Genomic DNA, 20,332 nt, shown 5'->3' on the forward strand with positions numbered 1-20,332 from the left:
GAGCGCGGGGCGGGCGGCGGCGGCGGCGACGGCGGCGGCGTTAGGACTCGGGGGACACCGCCCCCCGCCCCCGCCCCCCGCGTCCCGCCCCCGCCCAGCCGCCCGCCTCAGTTCGCGCCGCGCCTCGGCTCCGAGCGCAGCGGCGCCGGCTCCGGGAGCGCCGCCGAGCCCTTGCGTGCGGCCGCGCCGGCGATGCGGGGCCGCCCCGCACCCGCCCCAGTCCCGGCCCCGGCCCCGGCCCCGGCCCCCGCGGGAAGGGGCTGAGCCGCCCTCCGCCGCCCGGATGGCTAGCCTCGCCGCGCTCGCCCTCAGCCTGCTCCTGCGGCTGCAGCTGCCGCCGCTGCCCGGCGCCCGGGCACAGAGCGCCGCAGGTGAGTGCGCCCGCCGGGCCCCGCTCCCTTCCCGGTGCGCCCGGCCTCCGCCGCGGGGGCCCTCGGGGGAGAAAGTTGTGCGGGCTCGCGGGGGGCGCGCCCCGAGGGCCGGAGCCGGGTCCCTGCCGCCGGCGCGGGCAGACGCGTCCGGGCGCTCCCGGGCCCGCGCGTCCCCCCGGCAGCCCGCGTTTGGCGAAGTTCCCCGCTCGACTTTCCTGACGGCCCCCGGGCTGGAGTAACTTTCGCGGTTGTTGCGTATGTCTCCACTTGCTGCCTCCCACTTGTCGGAATCTGTCACTTGAGTGTTTGGGGCGGCGAGAAGGGAAACGACATCGACGCCCGGGGTGGAGCGTTCCTTTCCCGCAGCTTCTGGGGCAGCGCGCGCTTTTCGTGGGGGAGGACTGGTCGCCGGCGGGCTGAGGCTGCCGGGGCGGTGGCCTTTCTTTTCTCCAGGGAGAGAAGGCAAGCTCCAGACTTTGCTCTAAATACGCCGCGCCCCTCAGCTAGTCCTGAAGCAGTCCGCTGAAGGCACCGTGGGGATGTTGATGTTAATGACCAAGACAGCACTACCTCCTTCCTAGCCCGTGGTTTTTAGGCGGAGTGTATGGCGCCCCAGTTAAGGCCCTTCAAGCAGAGTGGCTTCGACCAGTGAGCCTGTTTTTTCCTGAAAAGTTTTCTTTTTTTTTGAGGGGCACTCATATTTGGGGTTAGCCATAGGAAGGAGGTGAGCAGAGGTAGTTTTAAGTGTTGGGGGGCTGGTGCGCTCCTAATGGTAAGTTGGCACGCACAGGAGACCACCACCATCCCGGCTCTTAGACTTCACCAAGCCCCACCGCAGGCAGCTTCCAGCCCCGAGCCCCCAAAGAGTGGGCGGTAGGTGGAGGGAGAGAAGGGAAGGAGTGGTGCAGCTATGCTTCCAAGTTCAAAATCACCTTCAAGTTTCATACCATCGATTGGCTTTGGTGTGACCACAAGGAGCGGAGATTGCTGGGATCACAGGCAGAGGCCGAGACAAACAAGTGAGATTTAGGAAAAGATTAGTTTCCGATTGCTAAGTAACAGCGGTGCCCATATATTATCTTGAGGAAGGAAAGAAAGAAAAAAGGGAAAGAAACAAGCTTCGGTAAAGTGTAACCTCTTTAAGCAGGCTGCTTTTGAGGTTAGGAACCGCTCGAGTGACATTCCTGTGGAAATGCACTGGCGTCTCTCTTGCGCCATACCAAAATGGGAACCGAGTATGGGACTTTGTGAAGGGACAGCCTGTTTCTGTGGCTGAGAAGTTAGGTGACTAGGGCACTTCTTTGAGGTGTGTGAAGCTAGAAGGTTAGGTTAACAAGTGAGAGCAGAGGGACAGGCACAACACCTTCCTAAAGATGGTGTACAATTCCTGTTCTCGTTTTGAGTCTGTATTAGGTGTGCTGAAGAGGGGAGAGAAGGAGGATGCTGGGGGCAGTCCTGGGGACTCCGGCGTGATTTGCGACTTAAATTTTCACTTTTCCCCACGGCCTGGCGGGCCTGCCACACATTAACAGTACTCACATAACCGCGGCGGAAAAAAAAAAAAAAAAAAACCCAAACCAAAAACCTCCCAGTGTTAAAAATACTCCGCCGCGGTTCTTGGGTAGCATGCGGTAAAAAACCCTGCCGGATTGAGGAAGCTGTCCAATGCAGAAAGCACGCCTGTTGCGATGCTCCCGCCAGGTGGCGCTCGCCCACAACTGTTAAAATGCAAATCTAGTTGCTTTCATCTCAGGAATAGAACTTCTTTTCAAATTTTAAATGAGTAATGTGTTTATTCAGCAGCCTTTTGTTAAAACATTTAGAGAAGTGTGAGGAGCAGGCACCTTTTCTTTGTTTGCTCTTTGGAACACACGGGAAAGAAAAGCAATCCAGGAATACAGTTTGGGAAGAAATCTACTCTTAAGGCTTCATATGTTTCATTTGGTTCGACCTGAGCGGAGTGGCTTCTGCAAACGTACTAATTTAGCAAGTGACTGTGTTTGTTCCAGGGACTCCTTAAACATGTGGGATTAGCTTGCGTTCGAGAGAGCCTCATTAATTTGTAAAAATGGGGATTTTCTGTATATATCTATTCTCTCCTTTTTGGTTTAATGCTAACGTCTTAGACCATTTAAATTAGATTTTTTTTTCAGATTTCTTCACAAGCATCTACATTTATAGATGCAGGAATTCTGCAGGTGTTGACTTTTTAAAGTGGACTTATCGTCTTACTTTATTTCTAAATGCTGAAATTGTTGGAATCCAGATCTAGTACAAATATGACAATGCCTTGATTTCCTTTAAAGTATCTTTATTTAAAACTTTTGTCAAGTTCGGGTAAATAATACATTTTAAAACTCAGTGGCGTGCTCTCCATATTCTTTTAATCTGAAAATTCCCTGTCTTAAAAGCACTTTAAATTTGTAAACTTGCGTCTAGTACACAGTTAGGGTGATATGTTTTGCTGTACCATGTTGGTCACCATGTCCAAAAGTCAGTGGCGAGAGCTTGTCCTCAAAAGGCAGTTTCCTTCTTCCTATTCTAAGGATGTGTTTCACGAGCCAAGGATGATGTTTGTAAGGAATGATAGTAAAAAAAAAAAAAAGCATTTGAAATCAGCTTGTTGAGAGTGTGGCAAAATATCATTTGGGATAGGGCAAGAGAGAAACAAACAAACAGATACGGGGGGATAATTCGTCCATTTACTAGTGGATTTCAGCATCTGTACACTGCGAGCAAAAATGGATCGTAGAGGGGACTGACTTGAGATTGCAATTGTTAGCGATGTAGTCATTTAACTCGATACTCATTGCCAGTTATCTCGGGGGAGCTGTTAGCAGTACAGTCAAATTTTATTTTCTCTCCTGGATTGCTTGATTTCTTTCCTAATAAAAGAATAATTAATGTGCAAACCTGGCTTGGATTCTGCTTCAGCAACAATCACAAACACATCCACAATGAAAGCAGACCATTTTCTTGGGTAAAAACCCACTACCTTTCTGCTTGCTGGTCCCTAGCACAGCGCTTGCAGGCTCCCCGGCTGCCAGCTGTGACGGCGTCTGTCCAGGGTAGTAGTGTAACTGTCACCTTTCAGAGCCATGATCGCAGGACAGGACGGCATTGCTCCTTTAAGCACGGGATACTCCCATGACTCTCTGACAGCATGTTGCTGTGGAAACAAGAGCAATGGCATGTAGGCGGTGGGTCCTTCATAAATATTTATTGACGATGACGGGGAGATAGTAGAGACTGTGGCAACTCTGATGGGGGCCTGGGGAGTTTAACTTGGGAGGCAGCCTGACTTAGGGAAAGGAGTAAGAGCTTTGGAGTCTCAAGTCCTCCGTTTGAATTCCACTCTGCCTCTTTCCAGCTATGCAAGCTTGGGAATGTCATTTACGTTCTCCGATCCCCAGGTTCTCATCTGTAAAGTGAGGGTAATTGTAGCTGCCTCATTGGATTTTGTGAAGACTAAGGACGATGTATGCAGAGGGAGTAGTTGGCCGGTGCCCAGTAGTGCTATATCCTAAAGGGGAGCCTGGTCTGGTACTTGCCTTGGCATTGGTGTGTGGACAGAGGTCAAGGGGGCATTGATGTTAAGCTCAGTTATGAGTGGACAATTAGATGGCTGGGTTTTGATGACGATTTTTAGTTTTTCTTGGGGGCTGGAAGGGGGGACTTGAGTCCCTGCAACTGCTTTTATATTATTTATTTTTTGAGGGGGGGCAGGGCAGAGGGAGAGGGAGAGAGACTCTTAAGGAGGCTCCACACCCAGTGCGGGCGCAACTCGGGTCTCCATCTCACAACCTTGAGATCATGACCTGAGCTGAAATCAAGAGTCAGACGCTTAACCAACTGAGCCACCCAGGAGCCCCTGCAACTGCTTTTAGAAAGAGATTTAGTACAAAACAGTGGACATTGATACATTTGGCCGTTCAAGAGTTCAGAATGTTTAATTTTAAGCACATTTACCTTCTAAGTGAGAACTGATAAAAACCCAGATGGTTACACATTGTAACAGGAAAATATTTGGGAATATCTTCCCTCCCTTGTCCCCTCTTCCTTGCCTCAGGGCTCTGTCCCTTGGTCCATGTCCATCTCTTCCTTACCCTAAAAATCCAGTGCCTGGCGCTCTGGGAGCCTTGGGAGGGTGGGAGATGTTTTGTGCACCCGATAAACAAGCAAAAAAATAAGTAAACGTGTAGAGGGCTGTGGCATTCCAATAAATAAAAAAAGCTATGAGATTATTGAAAACAAACCATGTCCGACAAGTGTTAATAGCATTTGCAAGCACGTTACAGAATTGGGGCTAGGAGGCAACTCCATGTAGATATTAGCAAACAGAGTGTCTCATGAAATCTTATAAAATGGATTCAGATTGGTTGGCAGAGGAAGAAGACCATGGCTTTTTAAAAAAAATATAGATTAATGATAATAAGATGCAGTGGTGATTGATGGTGTTGTGTCCAGTTGGGCCAGGTGGCAAGTTGGGGTCATGTGATTTGGAATTTGATGTGGTCTTGCTGGACACTCTTATTTGCCTGAGCAATGGGGAAATGAAGATGATAATGCCATTTATTGATTATTGGGAAGAGTTGTAGGTTCTAAAGATGATACAGAGGGACCCTATGAGTATTCCAGGCATAGATCCTAAGGGATCTTCTAGAAGTCAACTGTGAAAAATGGGAATTTTGGGAAGTTGGGAGAATGGGAAAATGTGTCAAAAAGGCAGAATGGTGAAAAGGTGAGAGCAGCCATTCAGGAATGGTCATCATTTGGCTGGTTTTATCCCAAAATGTCAGCGCTATTTCCCTTGGCCTACCCCAGTTGTCTACATAGGCAGGAGCTCCTGTAAGTCTTTCCAGATCCACCGCCAGACTGGCAGGTGACTAATAAACTGAAGGTAACTAATACATTGAAGTCCACAGTGTTACAGACTTAATTTTTTTCCACACCGGAGTCAGGCTGCTGAAGAATGTCTGACACACACACACGCACAGCCACTGGTGCATGAGTGGAACAGATCTGAAATCTTTTCAATTTCTTGAATATTCAGCTTAAATTTTTTATTTGATGCTGGAGGGAACAAAAAATGGTGATGTCAGTTTGGCAGTTTCTTTAGAAAGTTAAACGTACACGTCCCGTAGGACCCAGCAAGTCCACTTCTAGGAATATACCCAACAGAAGTGAAAACATACATTCACGCAAAGATACATACGTGAAAGTTCATAGCAGTATAATTCACGGAAACCCCCAAACTGGGAACAAGCCAAATGTCCATCAACTGGGAATCCATCTAATAAAATGCTACTAGCAATGAAAAGGAATGAACTATTGATACATGTTACAACGTTGATGGACCTCAAAAAACAGGCTAGGCAAAAGCAGCCAGATGCAAAAGACTATGTATTACATGAACTCTTCAGAAAAGACACATCTATAGAGACAGAAAGCAGATCAGTGGCTGCCTGGGGCTGGTGGTAGGAGCAGGGATTTATAGCCCCTGGGCACAAGAGAATATTTTGGCGTAATGGAAAGATTTGAAAACTGGAAGAAGGTGATGGTTGTTTAACTCTACAAATCCTGGCTCCCTGGATATGAACCTGATAAGTTGCTTCGCTATTCTGAACCTTTATTTCTCCATCTGTTAAGTGGGCACACTGATGCCTCCCTCACTGCTGTAAGAGCCAGAGATTACTCCCGAGCTAGGCGCCTGGCACAAAACAGGCATTGCTATTACTTATCCCTTGCCCATGTCCAAAATAGGCTTTTGCACGAGTTATTTGCAAGGCATTATTTTTGGTCGTTGTTGTTTTTTTTCCTTTGTTCTTTTAGACTCTTTAGACTGAATTAAATCAATGAGCTAACATGTCTTACCTTTCATCAGTTTGGCAAAAACGAAAAAGTTTTCGACTCTCAAGTTTTGACAAGGATCTGAGCGATTAGGTGGCTTTGTTCATTGTTGAGTAGTGAATATGGAAACAGCTTTTTTTGAGTGCTAATTTTATTAAAATTGAAGACATGAATAGCGTGTATGTGGAGTATTTTGGTAGGGTATGGATTGGTGGGGGGAGAGAATAGACCATTCATTCAGTTTTCTTTCTCATTAAGCCAAGGATGTAGAAATTTAACAGAAGAGTCAGTGCTCCCCTGTAGCAGGAGCAGATGCAACATGTTTTTGGCCCTTTAGTTTCCTAACAGGGTGAACAGCTGCCAGAAAGTGAGAAAACAGCTCCGTACCTGCGTTTTTTCCCTGCCTTTACAGGGGGCTTCCATCCACACCTCAGGAGAACTTCCCACTGGCAGTCCATATGCTGTTCTTAAAAAGATGTTTACTAACTTCAAACTTTTCTCAGCCTCATAAAGCTAGTCCTCTTCCCCGGGAGGAAGCCCTGCTGTCCCCCACATTCCCAGCTCCAGCTTCCCAGGACACTAGGGAGCTTGTTTCCTCTCGGATCACCTTGATTTTGCTTTACTCCTCTTTTGTATCCCAGTGGTTCTGAAACTGATCATGAGATCACAAAGCCATTCTCTTGATCCTCCCAAAACTCATGGTGGGGGCTTACATATTCATTCTTTCAGAGTCGTGCATTTGGCTCTTTGGAATGAAGCCTCAGTTAATGGATTCATGTCAGGGAGGAGAACTTTTTAAAGGGAGCTTAATGTTTGATCATCAGGAACGAGTGGCCTTGGATAGTCTGAATTTGCTCTCACTGACTATAATTATGACTTTTGTTTTTGCTGCTCAAATGGTCACAGGTTGGTCAAAGGAGCCCCTTTGAACCAGATCCTTCTTCAGTACTTTCAGATGTCTTTGAGAGCGTCCTTAGTTTCCTGTGACAGTAAGGGTCTCCAGGCTCACCTCTAGGTTTTCTGTCCCAAACATGCAGTTTTTTTGTTGTTGTTTTGTTTTGTTTTTTGGTATGACTGCTGTCTTTGTATTCATTTCTTTCTTTCTTTCCCTTTCTTTCTTTCTTTCTTTTTTTTTTTTTAAGATTTTATTTATTTATTTGACAGAGATAGAGACAGCTAGCGAGAGAGGGAACACAAGCAGGGGGAGTGGGAGAGGAAGAAGCAGGCTCATAGCGGAAGAGCCTGATGTGGGGCTCGATCCCAGAACGCTGGGATCACGCCCTGAGCCGAAGGCAGACGCTCAACCGCTGTGCCACCCAGGCGCTCCCCTTTCTTTCTTTCTTTCTTTCTTTCTTTCTTTCTTTCTTTCTTTATTTCTTTTATTGTGTTCAATTAGCCAACATAGAGCAGTCAGTTATTTTTTATTTTAAGGAGCTGTGGTTCTTTTTGTAGAGACATGAGAATCTGAGTTTTGTTGGAACACTGGAAGAGAACAGAGCAAAACAGGGCGGGAGGTAATGTGAGGGATAGAAAGATATTTTAAATAGCATGCATTTATGGCTGCTTATCTTTTTGATTTTTTAAGATTGATTTGAGCGCAAGAACTTATTGATCTAATTAAAAATAATTTTGTCACTGTCACACGCGTGCTCAGAGTATAGCCTAGAAGTTGATGCCACTGCTTCTTTTTTTAAAGCATCTTGGAATTGGCCTAAGTGCCTGGGTCCAGATGAACTCACCCGTCAGTGTTTCTTGGGTACCAAGTTTGTGGGGGTACCCAAGTGTCCCAGTGTCATTCTAAGGGAACTGGGTTTGTTATCTCTTGCTGGGTAACAAGTTCTATCCCTCACCATTTCTTGGAGTCTGGAATCTGGGTGTGACACAGCTGGGTGGATCTCCCCATAGGCGGCAAACGGGCTGTTGGCTGGGGCTCCTGTCAACTCAGCTGGAATGGGGAAGGCTTTGCTTCCAGCCTCACTCACATGGTCGTGGTTGGAGTGAGGGGCTCAGTTCCTCGGGAACTGTTGGCTAGAGGCTCCCCCTATCCAACATGGTAGCCAGCTCCATCAGAGCGAGTAATTGAGAGGGCAGGAGAGAGCGCGAGCAAGACGGAAGTCAGTCTTTTGTAACCTGATGGGGAAGTGACGTGCATCACTTTTGCCAGCCTCTGTGTGTCCAAGGTAAGCCCCTAGGTCTAGCCTCCTTGCAGGGGGAGGGAGTCAAGTACGGGCTCGAAGGAAGTGGGGATCGTCAGAAGCTGTTTCAGGAGCCGCCTACTGCCCGAACCTCAAAAAATAGATAAGTGTAGGAAACCTTGTATCTTGGAGGAAAATACAAATATAACTTTTAAAGTGTGTTCAAATCTTTTAATTCTTTTTATTATTTTAAGAATCAGTGTCAGTTCAGTGTCAAGCTTTTGCTCTTTAAAGGCCTTTGAGTAGAGAGATTCATTGTCTGTGAATTGACTTGGTCCAAATCTTAAAAAAAAAAAAAAAGAAAAGAAAAGTTAATTAGGAGCGCCCGAAGGTAAAAATGAATTAACACGAAGGCCCATCAGAAAACTTTTCAAACTTTAAAAAGTTGAAGTACTATCAAGTTCTTATAAGATTAGAAAACTCTCACACTAGTGTCTAGGTTCCACAAGAACTAATTTATAGAAAACACCAACAGATTAGGGCTATAATTTAGCTGAAAGTTAATATTTTTATTATGTTTGGATATCCCAGTTTTAAAAATTGATACTTATTTTGGACCTTTTTGACCCATTTCCAGAGGGGTTTTTTATTGTCATATAAAACAGGCGTTGAGAATTTACTAAGTTACAGTGATTAAAAGGTTTCATGTAAATATACTGATTATTATATGGATCAGAACATATCCTCCTCTACTCTAAGTTTTGAGTGTTGTAACAGTACGGTCATTACAGAAGAAATTCAGTCATAGTATTTTTTTCAGGGTAGCAGTGGTTTGGAACCATGAGATCTTCTAGTGAAGGATGGTTTTGTCAAAAATCAAAATGGGCTGACCAGATGTTGGACTTCCTGGTGGGGACCTGCTCTGGGAATTTCTCTAATGTCACAGATGGCCTGTTGGCTTGGCAGGTGGGCAGGGGGGTGCCAAAACCCCCATTGTGTTTGCCCACTGAGCATCTGTGGTTAGACAGGAAGGTTGCTGGTTTACGATGGCTCCGGTCCCCAGCCCTCTCGGACTGCTTTCCACAAGATGGCCCTGGGGAAGGAGGAAGCTAGGACACCTTTAGTTTGCCCTTCATCCCCCTGGGGAAAATGTTTGTCTTTCTAACACTTTCAGAGGCTTGGATTTTTGAGTACGTTTTCATTTATTAACTGTCCTCTTCAGTCCTGCTGAGTCAGGCTGTGCAGAGTTGGGTGACAGGCAACCCCTCCCCCCCACCCCGGTGTGAGGGAGGTGGAGGCATGATTTCCCTAAGGGGTCTAGGCCGGGGCTCCTGCACAGCCACATGTAGGGGAAGGGGTCATGGCCTTTGTGCAGCTCCACTCTGCCAGTGTTGATTTCACGGTTATTTCCATGTCCACCCTTCTCCTGTTTCCAGATCTAGGCCACCTGCTGTTTTCACTGCTATTTTTCTTTTATTTGGTGATTCTTCCCTGTGCTGACTGTTGTCCCTATACCATCTCTTCACCTGGTGCATATTTTATATATGTAAATATAAACATATATATATATATATATGAATATATTTAAAGATTCTACCTATTTATTTGAGAGAGCAAGAGAGTGAGTGCATGAGTTGGTGGGGAGGGGCAGAGGCAGAGGGAGAAGCAAACTCTCTGCTGAGCAGGGAGCCTGATGCAGGGTTTGATCCCAGGACCCCAAGACTGTGCCCTGAGCTGAGGCAGATGCTTAACTGACTGAGCCACCCAGGCTCCCCTACTTTTTATTTTATTATTGGAAACGTGTGCGTGTTGGGGTGGAGGGAGTGGTTTTCGACTCAGAAACGTCAGAAACCAAGATTTAAGCCAAGATTCTAACTTGTCTCAAACCAGGGATGGGGCAGGGTGGGGTGGGGTGGGAGGACTGGTCAGTTCTATTCAGAAGCTGGGAGCATTGCTCTCTAATACTTGCGTTGTATTATCTTGAGGCCATTTAAATTAGTTTTACAGAGGAACTGTGCAGCCTCCTGAAAAAGAGGGAACTTAACAGTTATCGAATTCTGTGACGCTCAGCTCAAACATGCGAGCCCCTTAGCCACGCCCCGGCACCACCCACCGTTGCTTCAAACACAGGTTCGAAACACTTTTGGGGGGGGTATGCCTGTCAATGCAAATTTCCCATTTAAATTCAGTCTTTTAAACTTTCTGCTCAGAGGATGTATGTTCCAAGAAGAACATTATTTCTGGGACTTGACCCTCTGAACATCATTTTTGGTGGAGGAGTGCAATTACCCTGAACAAATCCCGGAGTTCCAGGATGTGACTCTTGTGCACGTATTTTAAAACAGAGTTTTTGTGTAATTTGGGACTACTCCCCTTACTGGTCGCTTTTTTAGTAAAGGCCGATGAGGTCAGCTTTCTTACCTTTCTTATCTTTATCTCTTCTCACAAATAACACATTTAGCATGCATTTAAATACACTTGTGTACAAAAGCATATTGTTATTGCTTTTACCTGACAGTTGGCTTAGCAAGTACTGAAACATCTCTCAGTTGCACTCTCATTTCCTCTCATCTCCCAAACCTCAGCGGCTATCATTTGTCCCTGGAAAATTGCTGCCCACCTGTTCCTCCTGGAGCTCTAGGGGTCCTCGGTACCTACCCTACGCCATGTTCCCTTATCACATGTCTAATTGGGGGACTGCTCTTTGTGATCCATGGTTTTTGGCTCAAACTTCAGGTGTTTTCCTGCTTTTTGGGGTTTTAACTCCCTTTGGAGATCCTTAGTCCTAGCCACCGTTTTGGGTCATATAGAAGATTCCAGGTTATGCCTTCAGCCATCTATTTTATGACATGTCAGGTCCAGGTGGTCGGAGGCAGAAGAACAGTGGGTGAATGAGGGCCACTTGACTGGACCCTTTTATAAAAATTCTTATGTTTCAGGCATGTTTTTACTTCTTGTTTCCTACTTTGGTGTTTCTGATCTCTGACTAAATCTGGCCATGATGGCGAGCTCGTCACGCCTGTCCCACTTCTGACACATGTGGCATAGTTTCGGATGGATTCTGGATTATCTGGCAGAGACCTGGAATGTGCTCCCGACATTCCGTAAGTTCCCGATTTATTTAGCCAGAGACACAGGATATCGTGGAAGTGAGTTGAGTACACGGAGGGGAGGCAGATGTAGTAAATCTTGGCCTGACCTTTTCTGGCTTCTAGTTCCCTAATGGGGTCCGTAGTTGCTGGTGACATCAGGTAGAATCCTGCTTACGCACGGAAGCAGCCCCCCTTTTGCTGTGCCACTGACCTTCAATATCAGCATCTTGGAAGATCTTATCCTAAAAATACGAGTATCTATTCAGGCATATTTGCAGACATTATTGGGCTCTTCTGGTTCATGAAGCAAATTCAGCATCGGCAGGGGCACATCCTCTTCTGTTGGAAGAAAAAAGAACCGATTTTCTCAATGCAACAACCAACTATTATATTAACAGTCAAGCTGTGCATGTTTGTTTTAGTAAACAGTGCAGGATGGAAGGCTACAGTCTGTAGAAGGGGAATGGGGAGAAATGCCGCTGACGTGGTACAGGAAGGCGTGTTGGCTTTATCTGTAATATTCTGTTTCCTTTGGAAAGGGGAGCACACTTAAGAAAATTTGTTAAAATTAGTTGATAATTCTTGATAGAGAAGAACATCGGTGTTAATTACACTTCTCTTTGTAGTATGTCTGCATTTAAATTATTTCCTTCAAAAATGATCCCCTTGGAATTTAAGATTTGTCAGTAAAGTGCGGATGATAAGAATTTTAACCATATGTGTTGCTTCCTTCAATCATTCTTTCAAAACAAATTTAGGTATTGTTTTCTGTATGGAATGCTTGCTTTTAAAGTCTGTAATTGGGATTCCTGTGGGGAATCCTAAGACCCCTGCATCTGGTTAGAAGGAGAGAAGTAGAGATTTGTGTTGTAGATGCAGGGGAAACATTTGTGCGTGAGTGACTGGGGCCCTGAGGGAGCAGGCCTTATTAGGTATCAGTGCCTATCACCCCCCCCCCCCCTTCTCTCTCCTGTACCTCCATGGAGAAATAACAGAGATTCTGCCATGGGACAGCCTCTGTCCCTGGGTTTGTTTGGGGCCCCAGAAAAGCACATTTGAGATAGAGGAGTCATACTGCATAATCTTTTCAGTGTTAGGAGGGGCTGTGAACCTGGGCACAGTTTTACAGTCTGCGAAATGACCAGATGATGTCTGTGCTTGTTTGTTCATTTGTTCGTTTGTTTCTTTTTCTTTACGATTTTATTTATTTATTTATTTGTTATAGAGAGAGAGCACAGGCAGAGGGAGCGGCAGGCAGATGGAGAAGCAGGCTCCCCGCCGAGCAAGGAGCCCGATGCGGGACTCGATCCCAGGATGCTGGGATCATGACCTGAGCCGAGGGCAGATGCTTAACGACTGAGCCACCCAGGCACCCTGATGTCTGTGTTTCTTAAGGGCTTGAGTTTTAGTGTCTGATTTTAGCATTTTTATTTTTTTCCCTGGTAATCAAATCATTTTTTTAAAAAGATTTTATTTATTGTCAGAAAGAGAGACAGCCAGCGAGAGAGGGAACACAAGCGGGGGGAATGGGTGAGGAAGAGGCAGGCTCCCAGCAGAGCAGGGAGCCCAATGCAGGGCTTGATCCCAGGACCCCGGGATCATGACCTGAGCTGAAGGCAGATGCTTAACGACTGAGCCACCCAGGCACCCTGATAATCAAATCATTTGAGACTTTTGATAGAGGTTACATATTATAAAAATCTACCCCTTCCTGATTAATCGGTTTTATTATTTAATGCTATCCATAGTTTGTTTTCAGAAGGAATATATGTTTGGAATCCCCACATCTAGGAGATGAAACAAACAGAATCTTTTGCCAGGATTGTTCATTTCAAACAGCAGCTCCGTTGGAACAGTCTGGATTAGAATAAGACAGAAGGAATCTTCACTCCCCTGGGATAAAGATTTCTAAATCCCGAAGAGTATACGGAGGAGAGGAGCATTTGGCACATGTTGGGATGGAAAGCAGAAAATACAAGAAGATGACAAGTAATTTGGGGAGATGATGGATGATAGGGGAATAATAATAGGGAAACAGATTCCGAAGTTATGAAAATCATAGGCGCACTGGGGTATGTCTGCAGAGCAGGAAGGATTCAAACTGAACACCAGGGGAATCAATGCAGGAGAGGAAATGTCTACCAAATAGCAAACACGAATGCTATTGTATGCTTTACATACTTACAGCCAGCCAGCCATTTTTCAAAGGCTTTACTCATTGTCACTTATAGAAACTTCGTAACAGTCCTATTATATGGGTTCAGTTATCATCAAAAATGAGGAACAAAGTGGTTACGTAGCAAGGCCAAGGTCATACAGCTAGTTAGTGGTAGAGCCAGGATTTGAACCCAAGTAATTTGAGGCTGTAATCTGTGTTTTTAGCCATGATGTTCTGCTCTCTCTCTGGTTTACTTTGTGCCAGGTGCTGTGCTAAATTCACATGTAGGTGGAAAATTTAGGTCTTCTTTGAAATTCCTGGGTGGAAAGCCTTTCTTCAAAATTTCCAATGAACATTCCTTTCAGGGGGTTCTAAAGCTTTCTTAAATTCTCATGGTGATCGCATGAAGCAGGCATGGCAATCCCATGTATCAGAGAAGGGAATTATTTTTGTGGAGGTGTGAGGGGTTGGCCAGTCACGCTTGTGGTCATCTCATTTCAGAGTGTAGGATCTTAACCAGTACGTGATGTTGAATGTTAGAAGATTTTTATGGCAGGAAGAGGTATGGAAGAGAGGGGCTCTCTTCCTAAGAAAGAAGCTACATCTTCTTCCCAATAAGTCTGTCTTAATCATCCCAATCTTGAAGGGAGGTAATTCATAAGGGAGGACCCTCACTTGTCCTGGAGCAAAAGTTGAGCCCCTAGAAGTGGTGGACACTGATTCGACATTGGGAACTTTAGCAGCTAAAGATGCCATAGCCCCCAGGAACTCAGATGGGATGAGGGGGTCATCTCAGACTATGGGCTGTGGACCTCTGGGTCTCCAGCACACAAAGCATTTTAGGAAAATGCTTTTTGGCTGCACATAGTTTATTGAGTTCATTCAGCCCACAGGATAGCCACCTTGTAGATTTAAGGGAGGTGGTTATTATTCCCTCTTACATATGAGACTGCCTTTGAATCTGTAGGATGTATCAGGTGTTAAATGTCACAGATTTTCCTGCAAAAATCTCTGATTCTGAAATATAAGGGCCTGTGTAGTTTTCCAAAAGCACCGAGTACCTCTCCAATGACTTTTTCATTGTGTGCCCTACAATAGAGAATGTGTAAATCCCCTCTCCATTTCTGCTCTTGTGACTGCAGTTTTCAAGCCTGCTCCTGAAAATGACCTTTTGGTAGTTCCTTGGTTACCTTTCTCATGGAATCTGGTCTGGTATAGGTGGACCCATCTGCTTTGTCATGACAGAAACCATAGCAAGTTAAAAGTGCAGGCTCTGATCTCAGACTATGTGGGTTCAAGTCGATGCAGTGCTACTTACAAGCCATATGACCTTGAACAAGTTATTTGAGCCCTCCGAGCCTCTATTTTATAATCTGTGAAATGAAGCTAATAGCAGTGACTTGCCTGTAGCATGGTTCTGAGAAATCAATGAGGTGATATATGTAAAAAGCTTCACATGGGGCCAGGCTCATGGAAAGTGCCCAGTAAATGCTAGCCATTTTTGGTGGTGGTGCTATTGCTGGAACAATATTGCTGGAGCTCTTTGGAGTACAAGGGTACATGGTTTGGGTGATCAGTTGTCCCGATTTGTTCAGGGGGGAGGTATTTCCCAGGACATGGGACCTACAGTGCTAGAAGTAGGAGTGTACCAGGTAAACCAGGATGAATTGCTTACTCTGATGTCTACCCAAGGCTCTGTTCAGAGTGGTCCCATTGCCTTTGCTATGCAGATTCCTGCAAGTTGCATATACAACTCACATGTATATAGCAAAAAAGAATTATCTGACATTTGAACTGCATTTTATAGATGTTGGTGTAGGAAGGAATAGAACAGTTTTTGTCAGTTTCTGAAACTGTCAACACTAGAGGAGCTCTCTGGGTCTGGTGGTATATGCCTCTGGATCCTGACAGAAAACAGAATTCAGCTCCAATGTGTCAAGAGACTTTAATGAAGGAAATATTTATGGGGTAGGATGGGGTTAAGGGACCCCACAAGGGATGTTGGGACATCTAGAGACTCAGAACAGTAGGAGGCCATTAGTACCCTTTAATGTGGAAAGGGGTAAGGGGGGAGATTGCATTAATGGACTCCTTTTTTTTTACCGCTTTGAGTTCCAGGAGGCCTCATGACCTTGACTCCTTTGCCCACTTGTTTCTGATTGAGTTTAGCAGATGAGGAGCACTGGGAGGAGGTTGTGGGGCAGAGAGAGAAGGGTTGGGGTATTTAATATCCTCCCTTTCTGCCTCACCACTTTCTCATATGGCTGTGTTCCTCAACGGTAATTGTTCTCCAAGTGTGGTCCCTGGACCAGCAGCATCACCATCTCCTGGGAGCTTTTTATAAATTCAGAATCTTGAGACCCACCCCAGACCTACTCTGGGGGCGGGGCTTGGCCATCTGTGGTCTAACAGGCCTGCCAGGTGATTCTGATGCATGTGAAAATTTGAGAGCTACTGGTCTAGAGAGCAAAGATGCACCACGAGTCTCTTGTGGGTCCTTTGGCCCGTTAAGTCCTCCCTCTGGTTGGAGGTCACTTTCCATAAAAGCCAAATGGGAGGGAGCTTTGCTCTTTCCATTCATTGTACTTGATTTTCTTAAAGGTTTTTCTTGTTTATCTAGGTGTTTATTTTCTGACTTTTTTTCTACTAGAATTGAAGCTCCACAAGGGTAGGGAGTTTGTTTTGTTCACTGCTGATCTGTACGTAGTTGGTGCTCACTTAATGTTGGCGAACGAATGGATATTAAGGGATTCCTAAGATCCCTTCCAGCATTTTTACTCTTGATTTGAAGATTCTGTATTTTCTATTACACAGTAATGGCTGGTTTATCTTAAATCTGTCAATCTGAACTTGAACCAGTTACCTGTGCTTCTTGTAAAGGAAGATAATCATTGATGTATTAAGGAAAGAATAACATAAAGCACCCTCCGTGGCAGGGACCACGGCACATGCAGTATGTCACACGTTATTCCTTTTACTTTAAAAGAAAAAAAAGGTATGTGTGTATGTATTTATTTATTTAAGAGTATGAGCAGGGGGGAGGGGCAGAGGGAGAGGGAGAGAGAGAATCTCAAGCAGACTCCACACTGAATGTGGAGCCTGACACGGGGCTTGATGTGGGGCTTGATCTCACAACCCTGCAACCACAGCCCGAGCTGAAATCAAGAGTCAGATGCCCAACCGGTGGAGCCACCCAGGCGCCCCTCCTTTTACTCTTTGTAAAGTCTCTGTGAACTTGGATCACTACAAAGAAGTGCAGCTTGAGTGACGTCATGTGACATCACCAGCATTGCACAGCTATTTACAGCCCGCGCCTGGGTTTTCACCAAGTTGTGCTCACTTCTAGGCCAATATTGTTTCAATTTCAAAGCTGAACCTGCAAGATTCAGAAGAATCTATTGAATTGCAAAGATTGATTACATCAAAAAAGAATAGTGTGTGTTGAAAGATATTTTATCTTGAGTCACTCAACATGTTGGAAAGAGAATAGGCGTGGAAGTCAGAGAGACCTGAATTGAAATCCTGGCTCTTGCCTCTTACTGGCTGCAGGTCCTTGGGCAAATTACTGTCCCTTCCTGAGCCTAGCTTCCCTGTATGTCGATGGAAAATAATTCTACCAGCCTGACAAGGGGGTTGTGATCGTTTGACATGATGCATATAAACTACCTGGCAAGTGATAATAGCAATGGTGGTTTCTGAGCATTTTTTGAGAGTTGGTAATTTATATACGAATCATGATAAGTCTCAATTTGATGGGTGGATTTTAGAGTTTACTGCTCTTCATTTGGAAAAACTGATAATGTGACTTGAATTCCCGATGATCCCTGGAGGTATTTTCATTCCCATCTGGACTAGCTGTAGGGTCAGACTGCCTGGGATTCCTCGTTTTCCTGTTATTAGCTGTATGTCCGCGGGCAAATTAGGTAGCTCTCTGAACCTTAGATTTCTTTATCAGAAAATGGGAGATGAGTTTGCCTATCTCATTAGACTGTTGGGAGCATCATGTGAAAGAACATAGGTACAGTGGTGAATCAGTAGAGTGAACATTATTATCATTGTTAAGTGGGAATTTCTTCTCCCTTTCAAATACATCCACAATTTCATTGCTGTTGAATATTACACATGCAGGGACACATACATCTATGCATGTACGTAGGCACCAAGCAAGGTCTTATGTAGACACAGTGAATGGTAACCATATACTAGACATTGTGTTAAAACTCCTTTCTTCTCCCGAATCCTACTGTTTAGAAGGCACACCTTCTAGTGTGTGTGAAGATCCCGGAAAGAAGCCAGAGAGCCTCTGGGCCACCACATCGATGTTAAAGCCACACAGAGCTCTTGTCTTTACTCCACGGGAGAGCCCCCAGACTCTCCTCCAGAGGCCATAGATCTTTTATTTTACACACAGTTCTAACAGCTTCATGTTTGATTTCTGAGCCCAGAGGGTTTAGAAGGAAGGAGACCGGCTACTCCAGGGAGACATGCTTACAGTGGTGGTAAATAAAAGGGGTGATGGCCTGATTGCTGGAGGAGAGGGAGGAGAACTATCAGAAGCAGCACTGAGGTCTTACTAAACTCAGGAGCCAGAGCTGCTGGGCACACAGGCAGGGGATGCTACGCTCCCTTGAAGGCCTCCACGGTCCCACCTGATTGCTTTGCTGAAGGTGTAGTGGCAGTCGTGACAATTATGATGTCAGGAGGAAAAACAGGTGTGGGTTCCGAATACAATAACTGATTTTTTTTTAGGGATAACCTTGAGTTATAAGAAAAGGCTGATTTGTTTTCTTTAATACCGATGATTCTATTTTTATAAAGCTTCATACAGTGTGTTCAGGTATGTCACTTCATTTCCATCCATGCTCTTAATAAATGTTACCACTCTTTTACACATAGGAGGCTGAATCTTAGGGCTACACGGGTATGGAGGGCTGGGGCAAGGCACCAAACCTGCTTTTCAGATTTCGAACCTGGGGTGCATACCATGACCCCATTGTATCATGTAAATGGGAAGGGAAATTTGTGGGATGTCTTTAAAAACTTGGCAGACATGGCTCTTTGGGTGTCCGCTACGGTATTCAGCATGATGTCTTCATTTGAATGAACCCTGAATTTACATACTTGGAATAGTAAATTGGATTAAGGTGCAAACCTTAGGTAACCGGAAAGCTCTGTTATCATAATGGCAAGTTTTCTTAGGAGAAGCTTGAGTGAAGGCTTAGTAGAAGGGGAGGAGCAGGAAGGAGGAAATGTATAAAGAGGAGTACAGCTGAAAGAAAGGGAGAGGGAAGAGGGCCTGGAATAGCATACAGAGGACAGCTGAGGGACAGGCCAATGACGTTTCCTTAGAGAAGTGTGCTTCTCCTCTCCTTTCTCTGACTCCTTTGATTTTGCTTGACCTGACTCCTCTCGGGCAGCAAGTTTACAGCCTAAGGCTCTTTGTTAAAAATAACTTATTTGCCAAGAGAAATTCATACTAGCATGGGGAAAATTGCTGTGGAATAGAGATTTTGATAACAAATATGCGACAATAGCCACTGAAGGATATCCCACCTCTGGCTTCCTCATGATGCCAGTTGTGTCCAAATGGTCTGCGGGTGCCCATGGCTCAGAATCATCTGACTGCCTTCCTGGTATGAGACAGGCCAGGCCAATGCTGTTATCCCTTCCTCCTAGACCCAGAGATGGCCATGCCAGGGTTTGATTTTCCTCTTTGTCACTTGCATCAAAGAGGAAGATTTGGCAAACGATGTCCTTTGTTGGAGGAAAGGGATCGAGATTGGTTTAATATAGTGGTTCTTTGAAAGAAATCAATCTCTAATCTACTCTTTTAAATTTGTGGAAGCTTCGCATAATGCAGCTGGAGGTATGTGGAGAGCTGACAGCATGTGAATTCTGGATTAGGATGAAGTTCAAATTGAAGTGGACCCTGTTAGTTAACCGTGGCTACATAAAAAATTACCACAAAGTTAGCTGCTTAGAAGAACACTTACTCAAACACATAAACCACTGAAAATGTTTATTATCTCATGGTTTTTGTGGGTCAGGAGCCTTGGCACAGCTGAGCTGTGTCCTCTGGCTCGGGATCTCTCATGAGACTGCTGTCCACATGTCTGCCATGGTTGTGGTCTCATCTGAAGGCTTGACTGGGGAAGGATCTGTTTCCAAGCTCACGTAGTTGTTGGGAGCATTCAGTTTCTTTGAGGCTGTCAGCCTGAGGGCCTTGGTTCCTTGTGGGCTGTCAGTTTCTTGCTGTGTGGGCCTCTGCACACAGTGTCTTGCTTCATCTCCCCAGCAAGGTGGAGAGTTTGCTAGCAAGACAGAAGCCACAAGCTTATATAGCCTCATCACAGAAATGACATTGTGTCATCTTTACTATATTCTGCTGGTTAGAAGCTAGGCACCAATCCAGCTTACACTCAAGGGGAGGGATTGATTATGTAAGGGCATGAATACCAGGAGGTGAGGATCGCTGGCTGCCATCTTTGAGTCCACTTGCCACAGACCCACATCTCAAAACCTTTTTTTGTGTGTGTATTCTTCAGAACCTTGCCATGAGAGGTTTTGCTTCTGTGGGTGTGGGAGGGATTGAAATTTAAGAGACTGAAAGAAGTGAATAGAAAATTCTGATTGGATTTGATCTAGTTACTTATTTACCTTGATTAACTTACCCAGTGTCTTGCAGAGGGCTTGAAATACATGAATTCCTTTCACCCTCAATAACCC

General features: G+C 45.3%; 1 protein-coding gene across 2 annotated transcripts in view; it reads left to right on the forward strand.

Moving 5' to 3' along the window:
• The first annotated feature begins 283 nt into the window (after positions 1-283).
• PTPRT (protein tyrosine phosphatase receptor type T) overlaps positions 284-20,332 on the forward strand; it is a 1,022,164-nt gene continuing 1,002,115 nt past the window's right edge. For both annotated transcript variants that reach the window (XM_044385622.3, XM_044385623.3), the window contains exon 1: positions 284-371. In XM_044385622.3, coding sequence (XP_044241557.1) covers positions 284-371 — 88 coding nt within the window. The remainder of the gene's footprint in view (positions 372-20,332) is intronic.

This window comes from Ursus arctos, unplaced genomic scaffold (assembly GCF_023065955.2).
Source record: "Ursus arctos isolate Adak ecotype North America unplaced genomic scaffold, UrsArc2.0 scaffold_16, whole genome shotgun sequence".
NCBI lineage: Eukaryota > Metazoa > Chordata > Mammalia > Carnivora > Ursidae > Ursus > Ursus arctos.